The 15,355-nt window shown below is 40.0% G+C and overlaps 1 protein-coding gene across 8 annotated transcripts in view; it reads right to left on the reverse strand.

The window, feature by feature from the left end:
* The window catches only part of upf2 (UPF2 regulator of nonsense mediated mRNA decay), a 117,119-nt gene that overhangs the window by 11,899 nt on the left and 89,865 nt on the right, over positions 1-15,355 (reverse strand). For 5 of the 8 annotated variants that reach the window (XM_073066544.1, XM_073066547.1, XM_073066545.1 and 2 more), the window contains exons 22-23: positions 14,565-14,706; positions 12,364-12,484 (exon numbers count right to left, since the gene is read on the reverse strand). In XM_073066544.1, coding sequence (XP_072922645.1) covers positions 12,364-12,484; positions 14,565-14,706 — 263 coding nt within the window. The other 3 variants (XM_073066548.1, XM_073066550.1, XM_073066551.1) reach the window with 3 other exon arrangements.

Consider the following 15,355-nt stretch of genomic DNA (forward strand, 5'->3'; position numbering starts at 1 on the left):
GTGAATTGGCAATTGTAAATTGTCCTGTGGTTAGGCTATGGTTAAATTGTTGGGTTACTGGGCAGTGTGGCTTGTAGGGCCTGGAGGACCTGTTCTGTACTGTATCTTTAAATAAAAATGAACAAAACTCCACTTCCTAATGTTGCATGTGATCTTCTCAGCAATGGGAGACTCCTACTGCAAGGATAACTATAACCATAAAACTTTATTGACGGATGAACCACGAGTTTGTTCCCATGTCTCAACCACTGTAGAATGTGACCAAAATGCATGCCACAACTGATAGGTTGAGCGAGCTAGTGCTTTCCTCTTTGGAGCAAAGGAGAGGTGACTGATAGAAGTGTACAACATGATAAATGGCATAGAGTGGACAGCCAGCGACATTTTCCAGGTTAGAAGTGGCTAAAATGAGACAGCATAATTTGAAGGTGCTAGGAGGAAAGTTTAAGGAGATATCAGAGGTGGGTTTTTTTTTTATATACATAGGGAGTAGTGGGTGCGTGGAACACACTGCCGGGAACAGGGGTAGAGGCAGATACATTAAAGACATTTAAGAGACTAAGAAAGGCACATGGATGAAAGAAAATTACAGGGCTATGTGGACGGGAAAGGTTAGATGGATCTTGGAGCAGGTTAAAAGGTCAACACAACATTGTGGTCCAAGGGCCTATACTGTCCTGCTTATGTTTATGTTAACCGTAATATTGGGAATCTCTGACTTTTGGTGGACAGTAGGACAATTTGGTCCACAGAGTCAGCGTTGTTGATGTTCACTTGATTACTAATCCTATACAAAGTCCATTTTTTGTTCTCCCCATATTCCAATAATCACTCCTTCCCCTTGCCTCCTCCCAGATTCTAGATTCAACCAACACACTAGGCCTAGGGGCAATTTAAAGCAGCCAATTCACTTACCAACTCAAACCTTGGGAAGTGGGAGGAACCCACACGGTCACAGAGGGAGCGTGCACACTTCACTTAGGCAGTGCTGGAGGTTAGGATTGAACCAAGTGAGTTAACAGCTTTGCTTTGCCAGCTGCAATGGTAGCCAAGTGAAGGGACGGGATTGACAAGAAAGCAAAAGTCACAGACTTTCTCCTCGAGGGAGTGACTCAGCAAGTCGGAATCCTCCAGATCAACACACACACAAAATGCTGGAGGAATTCAGCAGGCCAGACAGCATCTACGGAAATGAATAAACAGTCGATGTTTCAGCGTGAGAAAGGAGGGAAAGGCAAAAAAGCTAGGTGATAGGTTACTTCTGGTAAGATGGTGACGTGCTCCGACGCAGCAGCTTCGACAGAACAAACCAAAGGTGGTATTGTCTTTTTTTATGATTGCAATACTCTGCTAGATACTAAGAACTTAAAGTACTGCAGGTCTACCCATCAGCGAGCTGCTCATTGGTGGAGAAACTGAAGGAGCTGGACTTTACTGTGGATTGTGCTGCTGCTTGCATCAGAGTCGGTGCGTGAAGGAGGTGTGCAGTCTACTGGCGAGTGATCATCTTGGTCAGTTTTCCTGTGATCGCAAGATTCTGGCGTACGCCGTTGATAATGGAACGCTGCAAGCCTGATTCACTGGCTTACTGGTGAATGTGGGGGTAGACAGCAGGAAGGTTGCGTGGCCTTTGCTGTGGTGTAACCTGTTTGCAGCCGCCCAGGAGAGAGGTGGAGTCGGTACACTCCACTGGAGTGCTGGAGGTGGTGTGGTGTGGCATGCGGGCTGAAGCCAGGGCTGTCTTCCTGTGTTCACTTGGCAGAAAGCTAGATGCATTGAGTTCGACTGCACACTGCTGCAACATTCAATGACTCAGGAACTTAGACTTACATTTTTTGTGTGACTGTATTTTACTGCTGTCTCACTGTATGCATGCTTTTTTTTTTGCCTTGTGCTGTGTAGACTGTAAGTACTGTGCTTTAAAGCTTGGCCCCAGAGTCATGCTGTTTCATTTGATTGCATTCCTGGGTATAGAGGGTACAGAAGGAATGACAATTAAACCTGAACTTGAAGTCAGGTAAATGGGAGATGTGGGAATGAAGTAAGAAGCTGGGAGGTGATCGGTGAAAAAGATAAATGGCTGGAAAAGAGGGAATCTGGTAGGAGAGCAGAGTGGACCATGGAAGAAAGGGAAGGAGGAGAAGGCACCAGGGGAGATGAGAGGTGGTAAGAGGCCAGAGTAGGGAACTGAAGAGGAAAGGGAGGGGAAAAATGGGGAAACTGATGTTCATGCCATCAGATTGGGGGCTACCTAGACAGAACACGAGGGGGTGTTGCTCCTCCAACCAGAGAATGGCCTCATCATGCTTTTAAGTACAGACCATCAATATTTGTCTGAATACATATGAATATATTGCTTGTCGCCAGAACCGACTTAAAAAAAAGGGAAATACTCAAGTTAAACAGAGCTTGTAGAGGGATGAGCTAATGTATGAGAAACCGTTGAAAGATTCTCACATAGCCGCGGATTTGGCCAGCAGTTTGTCATTTATAGCACCCAATATACATTCTCCTCACTCTACAGTGCATCTTAAATGTTCAAATAAAAGTTTGTAATTCAATAGCAATATTTCATTTAACATTTTTAGAAATGATAATGAACTTTTTTTTTTTTCAATTTGGACACCCATGAATAATCCATCAATTTGTTTTCTTGCATCTTGAACACTTGTTTGGGCTGAATGACATTGTAAAGGCAAAATTAGGACTGAACACTGACCGCAAAGATTGTCTCCCCCAGTATTGACCAATCTAGACCATCTCGTCCCCAAGCTAAACATAGAATGTTGCACCATTGTCAATATTATTTTTTTTAAGCAGAAATTAAATGATCTGTAACCTTCAATTCCATCACCTGCTCCTGAAGCAAGGTCAAGCAAATGCAAAAAATTAAGTCCAAGAAAATGCAAAATAATAAAGCCTCCAGAATCATAATGGATGAGGTGAGTGGAAATGATGGCTATTACACTGAAACAGAATAAGAGTCTGTGCTGGGATCTCAAGTAATGTTCTTCCTGAAACTGAAGCTAAAATATATTGTGTGATCAAAGAATGGTTAGCACAAGAAGCATCTACACTAAGTGACCACTTTATTAGGTACATGTGTACATCACTCATTAATGCAAATATCTAATACAGAAAAGCATGTAGACATGGTCGAGAGTTGTCGTTCAGACAAAACATCAGAACGGGAGAAGAAATGTGATCTCAGTGACTTTGACCATGGAATGATTGTTGGTGTCAGATGGGGCGGCTTGGGTACCTCAGAAACTGCTGACCTCCTGGGATCTTCATGCACAACAGTCTCTAGAGTTTACAAAGACAGGTGAGAAAACAAAAAAAAACAAATCCAGTGGGTGGAAATACTTTGTTAATGAGAGATGTCAGAGGAAAACAGCCAGACTTGTTCAAGCTGACAGGAAGGCGACAGTAACTCAACCACATGTTACAACAGTGGCGTGCTGAAAAGCATCTCTGAATGCACAACACGTGAAACCTTGAAGTAGATGGGCTACAACGGCAGAAGACCACACCATGCTCCACTCCTCTGCCGAATAAAGTGGCCACTGAGTGTACATGTCAAAATATTCAAATGCTACTTGGGAACACCTACATTATAGTTCATTGTGATGGTTGACATATATCGTTATCCTTTAGCTTGTTCATTGAGATTTGCACAACGATAAGATTTGCTGAGTGATTATGGGTAATATACAGCATTAATGAGACTGTGTTAACTTGTTAAAATAACTGAACTAGGTTTAGTAAAAAGCTGTGTAAAAATGATTTATTGAAGAAACATAAACCTCAGCTGACTTTAAAATAGCAGTTCACAAAATAATCATGGTTAAAGTGTGCAAATATTAAAATATAACCTTTGTAAGGAAGGGAAGAATTCCAACAAGCAGCACAGATCTAATCAAAATTTTATTTGTAACTACTGAATCTTTTACCTCATGCTTTTCACTGGATTGTTAAAGTTGGTAATTTTTACGTTTCTCATTCTGAAGCACAGACATTCTTGCCATTTTGGCACCATTTACAGCATCCAGAAAGCAAACAAAAATTATTGTCTTTGCAAAATTTACTACAATAGACTAGCTAGATTCCCATTTTATCACACAGATCAGATGCAACTCAAAAAAGTATTCAATTTAAGAAAAAAATGATGGCAGTGGAATTCATCATGAGTTTTTTTTCAAAAATTGGACATTTTGCAAGCTTTTCTTTTTAATTTTAAACACATTAAACTCAGCCCTGCTTCTACATATTTCCAAATGTATTAAGATCTGAGCAGCAACTTGATACATGCACAATTTGAAGAGAAACTACACAAAGTCCATTTCAGCAGCCAATACAAGCCAACCTTTTAATCTAGTTAGGTTTAAACAGGAACATGAAAAAAACAAATTCTACACCACTTTATAATAGCAGCTTCCTTCTATTATACTAACCAGTGAATGCGACAGAAAAATAGTGCAAAAGGAGTTAAATAAATACAGACATTGTCTGCATGATTGTATTCACTTACTTAACTCTTTAGCATTTCCAAAGTTACAAAGATTTACATTTTCAGCACACAGCAAGAAACTGCTTTCAGATGCTGACCAAGAATAGATTTACTTATCAGGTAGAGCTTAAAAATAAAGTGAAATTAAACAGGATTAAGTGAAGACTTTTCCATGGAAGATAGGCAAGGGTGGTGGGAAATAATATCTCTTGCTTTTATTATAATCTAAATCCATAAAAAGAGGTATTACGAAATTTCAAACCAGATACACAGCGACTTGTATTGTCTAGTATTTCTAGAATCAAAACACCGAGGTGCTAATACATGCATCGGTTTAGATTGGAAGTTGATTAAAACACTGTAAACTTCATGGCAAGGCTTTATACTATAGTCAGAGTCTGATGCAAGACAACACAATCTCTGCCTGTGCCAGCACTCACTCATTGCATGAAAAAAATTAATCTACCCCAGGATAATTTTAATGAACCAACTAATGAAAATGATTGGAGACAATATTCTTCATTAAAAGCATTGTGTCAAAGTATTTTATTACATGAACTGCACTGAATAGGAAGGGTTTGGATTTAGGAACATTTCTAATATAGAGTAAATATATTTATAAATTAAATCCCAAATCTCTAGGTGGGCATTTAGAATGGGAAATCACCTTTCAACTCATGACTGCTTAATTTTAGAACCTAGATGGTTCTCATTTTTAAGGGGGAATATGAAATAATTTAATCTAACTGAAACAGCTCGTGTGAACCAAATTTAATCCATAATCTGAATTAAGGCTGAAAGGACACTTTTAAAATGGCAATAAATAAAATGCCATAGATTAAAAATACAGCAAAGTCAATTGATAGATCAGGTTGCACAGGTCTGAGTTGAGATAATTTGACTAAACTTATATAACAGTACCACCAAATCCTGAACCAGTTTGGGAAAGATTAGAATCCCACCAACCTCACAATTAAAACATAAATAGAAACCACAGGACATACACAGTACATCCACCAGTTAATGGCAAGGGAAAGCTCTAGTTAATGGTTCAGATATGAAACTATGATAACACCATTTCTACACAGTAAGCTTGTTTAATTATGACAGCAAATCTTCTGAACATGGTCTCCTTGACATGAAGATGCAGTCAAAAAATATTCTTGTCATCCAGCCGCTGATGGTTTAGGAATCATGCTTTGGGTTTAATGATTTGGAACCTGGCTCACTCAAGGGGGTTCATAGTGAAGTAGTTAGCATGGGCAAATGTGGGGTCCAGAGTGTGGACCAACTTGGTGGCCCGAGATGGGGTTGGGGTCCAAAATGCAAGACCAGCGAGATTCTGTATTTTAAACACAGGAGATTCTGCAGTTGTTGGAAATCTTGAGCAACACACAAAACGCTGGAGGAAATTATCAGGTCAGACAGCATTAATGAAAGAGTATAAACAGTCGAAGTTTTGGGTCAAGACCTTTCATCAGGATTGGAAACAAAGGGGAAAGAAGCAAGAATTAAGAATGTGGGGGATGGGAGATGTACAAGTTGGCAGGTGACAGGTGAAATCAGGTGAGGGAGTGGGGATGAAGTGAGAAGCTGGGATTTGGTAGGAGAGGACAGTGGACTGTGGTAGAAAGGGAAAGAGGAGAGGCACCAGAGGGAGGTGATGATAGGTGAGAAGAGAAGGGAACCAAAACAGGAGTGAAAAAGAAAGAGGGGGAGGGAGAAGTTATTTTAAGTTAGAGACATTGATGTTCATGCCATCAAGTTGGAAGAGACTGGTTGTGTATTTCTCCACTTCATTTTACCTCAGTAAGTTTACTGTCAAATTTATTATGACTGGTATGAAGCATGTTAGTGTATGGGTAGTAATAAGATTAACAGCCAACACTGTGGGAAATCTGTTAGTCTGCCACTAGCAAAGTCTCAAGAACATGTGAGTTATAGGGGGCTTATCTCACCACTTAAGCTCATTTAAATTCTGTGATACGTGACTGGTGTATGCTGCCTGGATGGAGAACTGATCTCATTACGACTGAAAATTCTGAGAAAGGTTTACAGGGTAAATTCTGAGAAAGCGTTGCTTCTGGATGGAGAAGTTAGTACTGGGAGAAGCAATCTTAGGATAAGTAAGCTATTTACAACTCTCATACCGTGGCATCATAAAACTACGAGGAAATAAATGGGAGTACAAGTTAGTCAGCCTCGCCAAGCTTCACTCTCATTCAAGAGTTTGCACTTAATGCTGTGTATCAAACCCACTTTTCTGTCAGATCCTCATAGCCTTCAATCCCCTAGCATCTAAAAATTTATCAATGTTAGAATTCTAACCAGAGGTTCATGAAGACAAAGTCCTGGAAGACACAAGAGACTGCAGGTGCTGGAATCTGGAGTGACACACAAAGTACTGGAGGAACTCAGTGGGTCAGGCAGTATCTGTGAAGGGAAATGGGCAGTCGATGTTTTGGGTTGAGACCCTCATTTGGACTGAAACACTCCATTTTCTTCATAGATGTTGCCTGACCTAGAACACAGAACAGTAGCGGTAAGAAGCACTGACTTATGAAACAGGTGCTACATTTGACTAGTTCAGTCTTTAAAGGACAAAGAACAGTACAGTACAGGCTATTTAATGTTGTGCTGAGCCTTTAAACTAGCCCAAGATCAATCCAACCTCTCATTCCTACATAGCCCACCATTATTCTTTCATTCATGTGCCCCAGAGTCTCTTAAATATCCCAAATGTCCTGCTGAGTTCTTCATCAACAAATCTTAAATCTCTTTTCTCTGTTACATGATTTGTCTCTATTCAGAATATTTCTAACACTCCCTCTTAAAATAAAACATTCTTCTGCATCTCTCACTCCACAACGTATTCTACTTCAAATTCTCGAATTCCAGCATTATTCTTTTTTTGAACCAGCATTCTGGAGTAGATTGTCATAAAAACTTCACTCATTTCATCAACTTAAGTACTTCAAGTTGCTTTAGTGTTACTTCCCATTGAATTTTATTTTAGTAGATATTTGGGGGAATCATAGCTAAAATAAAATTTTAGCTACAATCCCTCTAATATGTACTTAATTTCACAATTCTCTTACAAAAGATCTTAAACATACATGTACAGGTACACAATGCTGGAGGAACTCAGCAGGTCTGGCAGCATCTATGGAAAGGTATAAACAGTTGATATTTCAGGCAAGGACCCTTCATCAGGACTGGAAAGGACGGGAGAACAAGCCACAATAAGAAGGTGGAGAGAGTGGAAGGAGCCCAAACTGGAAGGTGAGACCAGGTGGGTGGGGGAGGGGGGTGAAGATAGAAGCTGGGAGATGACAGGCAGAAGGGTAAAGAGCTGAAGAAGGAATCTAATAGGAGGAGAGACTACATGCTGATTCTCTTAAAAGAAATTGTTGATTGGAGGAAAGCACTGGCGGCATGTCGGAGGCAGTTATTGTGTTACAGAGTGGTAGGTGCGTGGAACACAATGCTAGGGATGGTAGTAGAGGCAGATTAATTAGAGACATTTAAGAATCTCGTAGATAGGAACATAGATGAAAGAAAAATGGAGAGCTGTGTAGCAGAGAAGGTTTAGATTTATCTTATAGTAGGTTAAAAGGTTTGGCCAAATGGTATGTACTGTATAGTAATATTGTACGCTCTTAAAAGACTGAACTAGTCAAATGCAATTCAAATTTCATAAATCAATACTTCTTACACATACTGACTAAATGAACCCAAGATTAAGTGACTGCGTAGGCAGCTGCAAAATAAGGTATTTTTAAATTTTTATTTTTATTTAGAGATACAGCATGGTAAATGGCACTTCGATCCAAATGCCTGTTCTGACCAATTGCATGCACGTGACCAGTTAACCTACTGATGGCCAGTGTTATCGGGATTGGTAGAAAAGTCTCTGTGGATGTACAAACTGCAAGTGAGGGATGGAGAGGCTTATGAATGTAGTAATGTACATAACTGAAATACTGCAGGAAAAAGGAAGCTTCATATCCCAAGGACACAGCCTAGAAGATGAGCGTGTCTTTGGGGTCCTGAGGTTTTGCAGCCCGGTGGACGGGCTGATTCTAAGCTGGTGCCACCAACTTAAGTGCTGCGGGAGAAAATGGAACACCGGGGGCAGTGGATCAGCTGTCGGAGGTTCTGTACTCAGTGAATCGTGCTCTCTCTCTCTCTCTCTCCCCCTCTTGTTGCCGAAAAAGCAGCATGACAGACATTGAACACTGTCAATCAGCTCACTGTGAAAGGAGACATCTCTTTGTCCCCTTTGGGAGAGAGTGCCTCCGGCATATCGAATAGTCCGGTGAACGATTAGCTTTTATTGTACTGCAGTTCAGTTTTTATTGAGGGCTTTGGTATTGCATGCTTGGTTGGTGTTGTTGCTTTTTGCAGAAGTGGGTGGGGGTGTGGAGGGTCATTGCTTTGTTGCTGCTTGTGTGTGGGATGGGGAGTAGGGGCTTCGGGGTTCTAACATTTTAACTGTAACTTGTTCTCTGGGACACTCTTCTGTTTTCATGGATGTCTGCAAAGAACAAGAATTTCAGGATGTATATGGTATATGTTTCTCTGATATTAATTGGAACTATTGAACTTCATTTTCACATTTTAAGAAAAACAGATTACTATGATGATGTCTTTACACGTGACATGGGCTTAGCTTCTTTTAAGAACAGAAAGCATTTGCTTTGAAATTTTAAAGTTTTTAAGTTGTTCACTTGTGTTGCTCTCCATTTTGAAAGTACTGAATGAACTATTGTCACACCTGAAGTGACTTAACATAACTCTTGTAACTGTGTTTAGTCAGGAATGTAATTCCAAATTATGACTTTGAAAAATTTTATGAAACATGAGAAGTAAAACACTGCCTTGCTCAAACCAGGAGGGGAGGCGGGATTTGGTGTGGGAAGAGTGTAGAAGGAGTGCTAGGCAGGTCAAATACTTAAGTTTCTTGTTTATGACAGTGACATTTAATCTCAAAAGCAAGAAATGTGCGGAATTTCACCACAGAATACAGAATTTTGCATTTTTTTCTATTTACTAAAAATCCTGGTGGCAATTAAATTACTGATCTATTAGGAAAATGGGCTGGGGAGACAGTTTTTTTTTTACAATTTTCATCTTGTTCTGTACCACAGAAGCTTTTCCTAATTAAGCAAAGAGCAACTAATACACAAAGTCTTATCCTTTCCCTATTCTTCAAAAATTAAAATTGAAACATTTTCTATGGTCCAATACGTTGGCATAATACTTCTCCCATAATGTCCATACTATCATGCCATTAGCTGAAACTCAATCTGAAAATGGGCCTCAACACAATGAAATTTAAAACAGCTAATAAACATACACAATTTTAATTTTTGACTGACATTTGAATTGATTTTAATGCAATGTTCAAGTGCTTGCATTTGTTTAAAAACTACAGTCTGCATTCTGCACTAATCTCATGAACAGAAATCTTTGTCGTGAAATGACTTTTACCCTCCTGATATAAGCAACTACAAGTTTGTATTGTTTCATCAGCTTCTACGGCATTTTGCAGATCCTTAAACAGATACACTCATGCCACACACAAAATGCTGGAGGAACTCAGTGGGTCAGGCAGCATCAATGGAGGGAAATGGTAGTTAACATTTTGGCTTGAGATCCTTCATCTGGAATACTCATACCAGGTGTTGGTCAGGCTGCACATTATTCCTTTAACACTGCAATGATAATTTGAAAGCCTCTGTAACCCTTCTATGATATATTGCAAACTCAGGCCAAAAGATTTGGTAAATAACTCTCTCCGTGGGCTGGTTGCAGAAAAGAATGGTGCAGTCACTTTCTAATACCCATCATCTTGTTCAGACTACCAGCGCTATCTTACAAACCACACTGATAAAGAGTATTTGACCCGAGATGTTAACTGTTTCTCTTTCCACAGAAATGACTGCCTTATTCCGGCATCTCCTGTTTTGATTTCAGATTTCCAGCATCTGCATTCTTCCTTTTATTTTAAACTACACACAGCACAATATTTCTTATCAAAATACATCTCTTTGTGCCAGAAGTATTGTCCTTCACGTTGGAGTCTTATTCCCAATGCCCAACACTCTCCAGTATTTGACCAAACTTTCCTTTATGAAGTAAATGCATGGCTGACAGCCTCCTGGCACTTTGCCCAGTTCACATTGCGTTAGGCTCTGAAAACAGACATTATTGTTGTTGACTTTGTAAAATGCCTGGCATATCATAAGCTCAGTCATGGGCACTAGCCTCCCCACCATCGAGAATATCTTCAAAACGGCGATGCCTTAAAAAAGGTGGCATACATTAAGGACCCCCATCACCCAGAACATTCCCTTGTCTCATTACTACTGAGAGAGAAGAGGTACAGGAGCATGGAGACACCCACTCAATGTTTTAGGAATAGCTTCTTTCCCTTTGCCATCAGTTTTCTGAATGGGAAGTGAACTACCAATGAGCACTACCTATTTTTGCTCTCCTATTGCACTAGATATTTAATGTAATTTTTAAAAAATCTGTATTTCTTATTGTAATTTATATATTTTATGTATCACACTGTACTACTGTCGCAAAACAATAAAATTTCACGACATGTCATTGATAATAAACCTGATTCTGATTCATAGTTCACATTTTTGCCTATCATGTTCTTTAACCTCCAAGCCATTGCTACGATTTGTCAGTATTTGTTTTTGTTACTTTCTTTCATAATTATGCTTTCCTAGACAGAAACAAGAAGGAATAACTCTTTCATTTTGGCTTGCTTTCCAGCATTCTGTTTCTGAAGCAATCTTAGGGATTAGCAAGGTCAGCAACTCCCTGTGGACCTGGCGAATCAAGTTCCCAACTCCGTCAATCACTCTGTCCCAGCGGCCCTATTTGGCCACAAGAACACAGACATGACGACACTCCAGAGGAAATCAAACACACTCATCTTGGAGCAGACTTGGAAAACAGAACCCTCAACTTAGCCACGTCATATGATTCTTGATGGTTAAATAATACAAAAGAATTGCCTACTTTACGTGTCTTAACTGTGCAATTGCCTCTGCATTTTGATACAGAGATATAATTATAATAATGATCTAATTCATCAGCAATTTAAATTACTATCTTCAGTGATGAAATAAGATTTAAAATCTAAAATAAGTGAAGCTGATTTATAACAGAGTGATTCACAATTATAATTTGACAAATCTAGTTCCATATTCACTGCTGTTAGTGTAAATAGATGAGAGAGAGAGATTTTGCCTTCAACGAGAAGAATAAGTGGAGTTTTAGATAGTTTATACACACACAATTAGTGACCTGAGTTACAATTATTAGGGATTAATTGGCCTTTACAGTAATCAGACTGGACAGGTCAACACTCCTTTAGACAACTTTGCTTCTACTTTTAAGAAAGGGATCCTTTATTGAGCTGTGTATGATGAAAGTATGCAGAATATCATGCTCTATAACCTGCTGGTGCAAATATATCCAATGAAGCAAAACTTGCCCTAGGTAAAAATGCCCCAAAGCTGTAGACACAAACCAATGATTTGCCAAAAGGCAGAGGTATTTGTATGATAAAGTAAAAGCCTGGTCAACAAAGTGGGTTTCAAGAAGGATCTTAAAGCTGCCACAAAACAACAAAGTTCACATCATACACAGTAGTGCTGATAAATTTGTTTCTGTTTCTAAAGGGAGAGGGGGATTTGGGATTGGGGAAGAAACTCTGGAGTGCAATGCCTGGCTGTCTGAAGGCATGGCAGCCATTAATGGAGTGAAGGGACACAGAGGTGCACAGATGCCAGAGTTGTAGAGTTCTCGGAGGGTTGCAAAACCCTTACCTCCCCCCAGTCTTGAAGATCAGATCAGCATTCGGTGCTCCTTTGGGGTGCTGGTATCGAGGCCGCCGCTCCCGATTGGTGTTTGCAGGGGCCGGTCGCTGTGCCAGGGACTGCAACATCTCTGCAACAATAGTTTAACATAACTGGATGACAAGCTACATAATTAGTATTTTAAAGACAGAGATTCTGAAGATGCTGGAAATCTTGAACAACACAAGTGTTGGAGGAACTCAGCAGGTCAGTCAGCATCTATGTTGAATATACAGTTCTGGCTGAAAGCCTTCAAAATTAAATCAGAATGAGTATCTTAATTTCTTTAACTTCAAACACCACATTCTCAAAATCACATTTCTGTTTTTATTTCAATATTTACTTGTGGTCAATGCTTTAATACATTACTTTTTGGTAAATTTTTTATTCCCTCTTCAGTTCTTGTGAGACGGAAGTGGAGTGAAGTTAAGATGGCGCTAAACTGCAACTTCTTTGCTTGCATCTTAGGAAACAGCTCTATTTCCATCTTTAATAGCTTTATTTTTCACTTTCAGGGTACTTTTGAAGACCCTGACCTGGAGTTACACGCTGTTTTCGGTTCTTTGCAGGAATGGGTCCCGTTCTCAGGGTTTCAGGGACAGGCTGATGTTCGGCATGACAAGGGTTAGGCCTGAGAGGCGGCCTAGTGTTTGGAAGCATAAGATCTCGGGGCTCTGAAGATGGGCAGATCGAGGGTCGGTGTCCCGGCAGGAGACTCGTGTGTCGTCGGGGCCGGAAAATCTTTCGCTGTGGGGCCCGAAGACCCGAGGCCTTTGCGATCTTCTGGCACAGAGCTTGTAAAAAGTGACAAAACGTACTTTTTAACATTGTAAACCAGCAGGTTATTGTTATGTCTCCCACTCGCTATGAAAATGGGGGACACCTGCCTCTACCTTATTCCAGAGAGAGAGAACCTGTGGGTTGCTGAATCCCGGATGAATTGCGATAGTCTTTAAGGGTAACTGTAAGGTCTGTGTTTTAGTTATCACTTAGCTCACGCTTGTGCTCAGTAGCAGGTGCGCTTTTTGCTTTGCCGGGGGTGGGGGGGACTTTGGGGTTCTCATGTTTAACTGTCTTTCATTCTTTGGGCCACTTCTCTGTTTATGTGGATGTTTTGTGAAGAAAAAGCATTTCAAGATGCACATTGTATACATTTCTCTGACATTAAATTGGACCTTTGAACATGTATCACCAGGTGGAAGGACAGGTTCAACCCCATTGTTATCAAACTTTCAAACAGACTTGTATGATAAAGATGAATGCTAAATCTCTTGTAATTTATTTGTCTAACCTGCACTGCATTTTCTCTAACTGTTGCACTCTATTCTGCATATTTTTTATCCCTTTTGAATGAACGCAATGTACATATGTATGAAATCACCTGTCTAGATGGCATGCAAACAAAAGGCTTTTACTTTATCTCAATAATCAACTAATTTCCAATCACTTCATGTGTGTTAGGTCTGGTATCAAACTTGATTTAGCTTCTTGATATGGTAGTCACCAGCTTTTGGTAGGTACCTTATTCTCGTGACCACTTGCATCATTCCATGCGAAGCTCTCACACCGCGCAGCTTTTCTCTAATGGAAAAAACCGGATGAACTCTCCATAAATTGAGAAAGCTTCACCCATTTGACCAGTACTAAAACTGACAAGGTCAACCCTCATCCCATTAACTTGTATTTTCTAATGATGAGGGAAGTCATTATTTGGCCTACTGAGTCTATGCTAAAGATCAAGATTAAGATTTAAAGATTAGCTTTACTTGTCACATACACATTGAAAAATATAGTGAATTGCATTGCTTGAGCCAACGACAACAGTCTGACGATGTGCCGGGGTCAGCCCGCAATTGAATTGCTGCCACACTTCGGAATAGAGATGAGGAGGAATTTCTTTAGACAGAGGGTGAGGAATCTGTGGAATTCATTGCCACAGATAGCCATGGAGGCTACCTCACTGGCTATATTCAAAGTAGAGGTTGACAAGTTCTTGATTAGTAAGGAAATCAAGTTATGAAGAGAAGGCAGGAGAACGGGGTTGAGAGGGCTGATAAATAAGTCAGGATAAAATAACAGAGCAGACTCAATGGGCCGAATGGCCTTTTTCAGCTCTTATGAGTTATGGTCTTATTGCAATTACTGCATAATTTGGTTCTCCTATTGCTTACCCTGGTAGTCTTCCTGTTCCTGACGCTCATTAATATCAAGGGTCAACTTCTTCATGCGCATTCGTTCCTCCTGCTCTGCCTGCTGCTGACTCCAGTGATTGGCAGCAAGTTGCGAATTCATCGGCACATTCAGTATCTTAAACTACATGAAAAGAAAGCAAATCATGAGAAGTACATCTGGTGCTGTTAATGAGGTAACAAAGCTTTAGCTCATTTAAAAATAATTTAACATATTCTCGAAGAGTGAAATGAACCAGCTCCTGACATCCTTCAAATAATCGTTTTTTGATGACTGAAGGCAGAATAGGGTTGAGAGGAATAACAAACCTGCCTAGATGGAATTATTGGAGCAGACTCCATGGGCTAAAAATTCTGCTCTCATGTCTTATGGTCTAATTTGCTTTGTTCTCTGCCAGGGTTTTCAAAATAAATTCAAATAAATCTATTTCCCTTAAGGCCTCAGAACAAAGCAATAAAAATACCCACATTTAATAATTAGTCAACTTAAAAAAAAGCAACAGAGCTGGCCAGCAAGCAACAGAGAGAGGTTTACATTGGTGGACCAGTTGAGTTACAGAAAGCCATGGGAGGCTGCCATTGAAAAATTGACATGGCTCAGTGCAAAGTTTAATTAATTTTATTAGGCTGTGTGGGAACCGATGAAGAGTCAAAGTGTTTTGTGACGTACACATATCTAACCTAAATTCTCCCTGCAGAATTCCATTTAATTGAATATAACACCCTCAAAAAGCTGGAGGAATTCAGAAGCTTCAGGCAGTATCAGTGGAGTG

This window comes from Hemitrygon akajei, chromosome 14 (assembly GCF_048418815.1).
Source record: "Hemitrygon akajei chromosome 14, sHemAka1.3, whole genome shotgun sequence".
NCBI classification, from domain to species: domain Eukaryota; kingdom Metazoa; phylum Chordata; class Chondrichthyes; order Myliobatiformes; family Dasyatidae; genus Hemitrygon; species Hemitrygon akajei.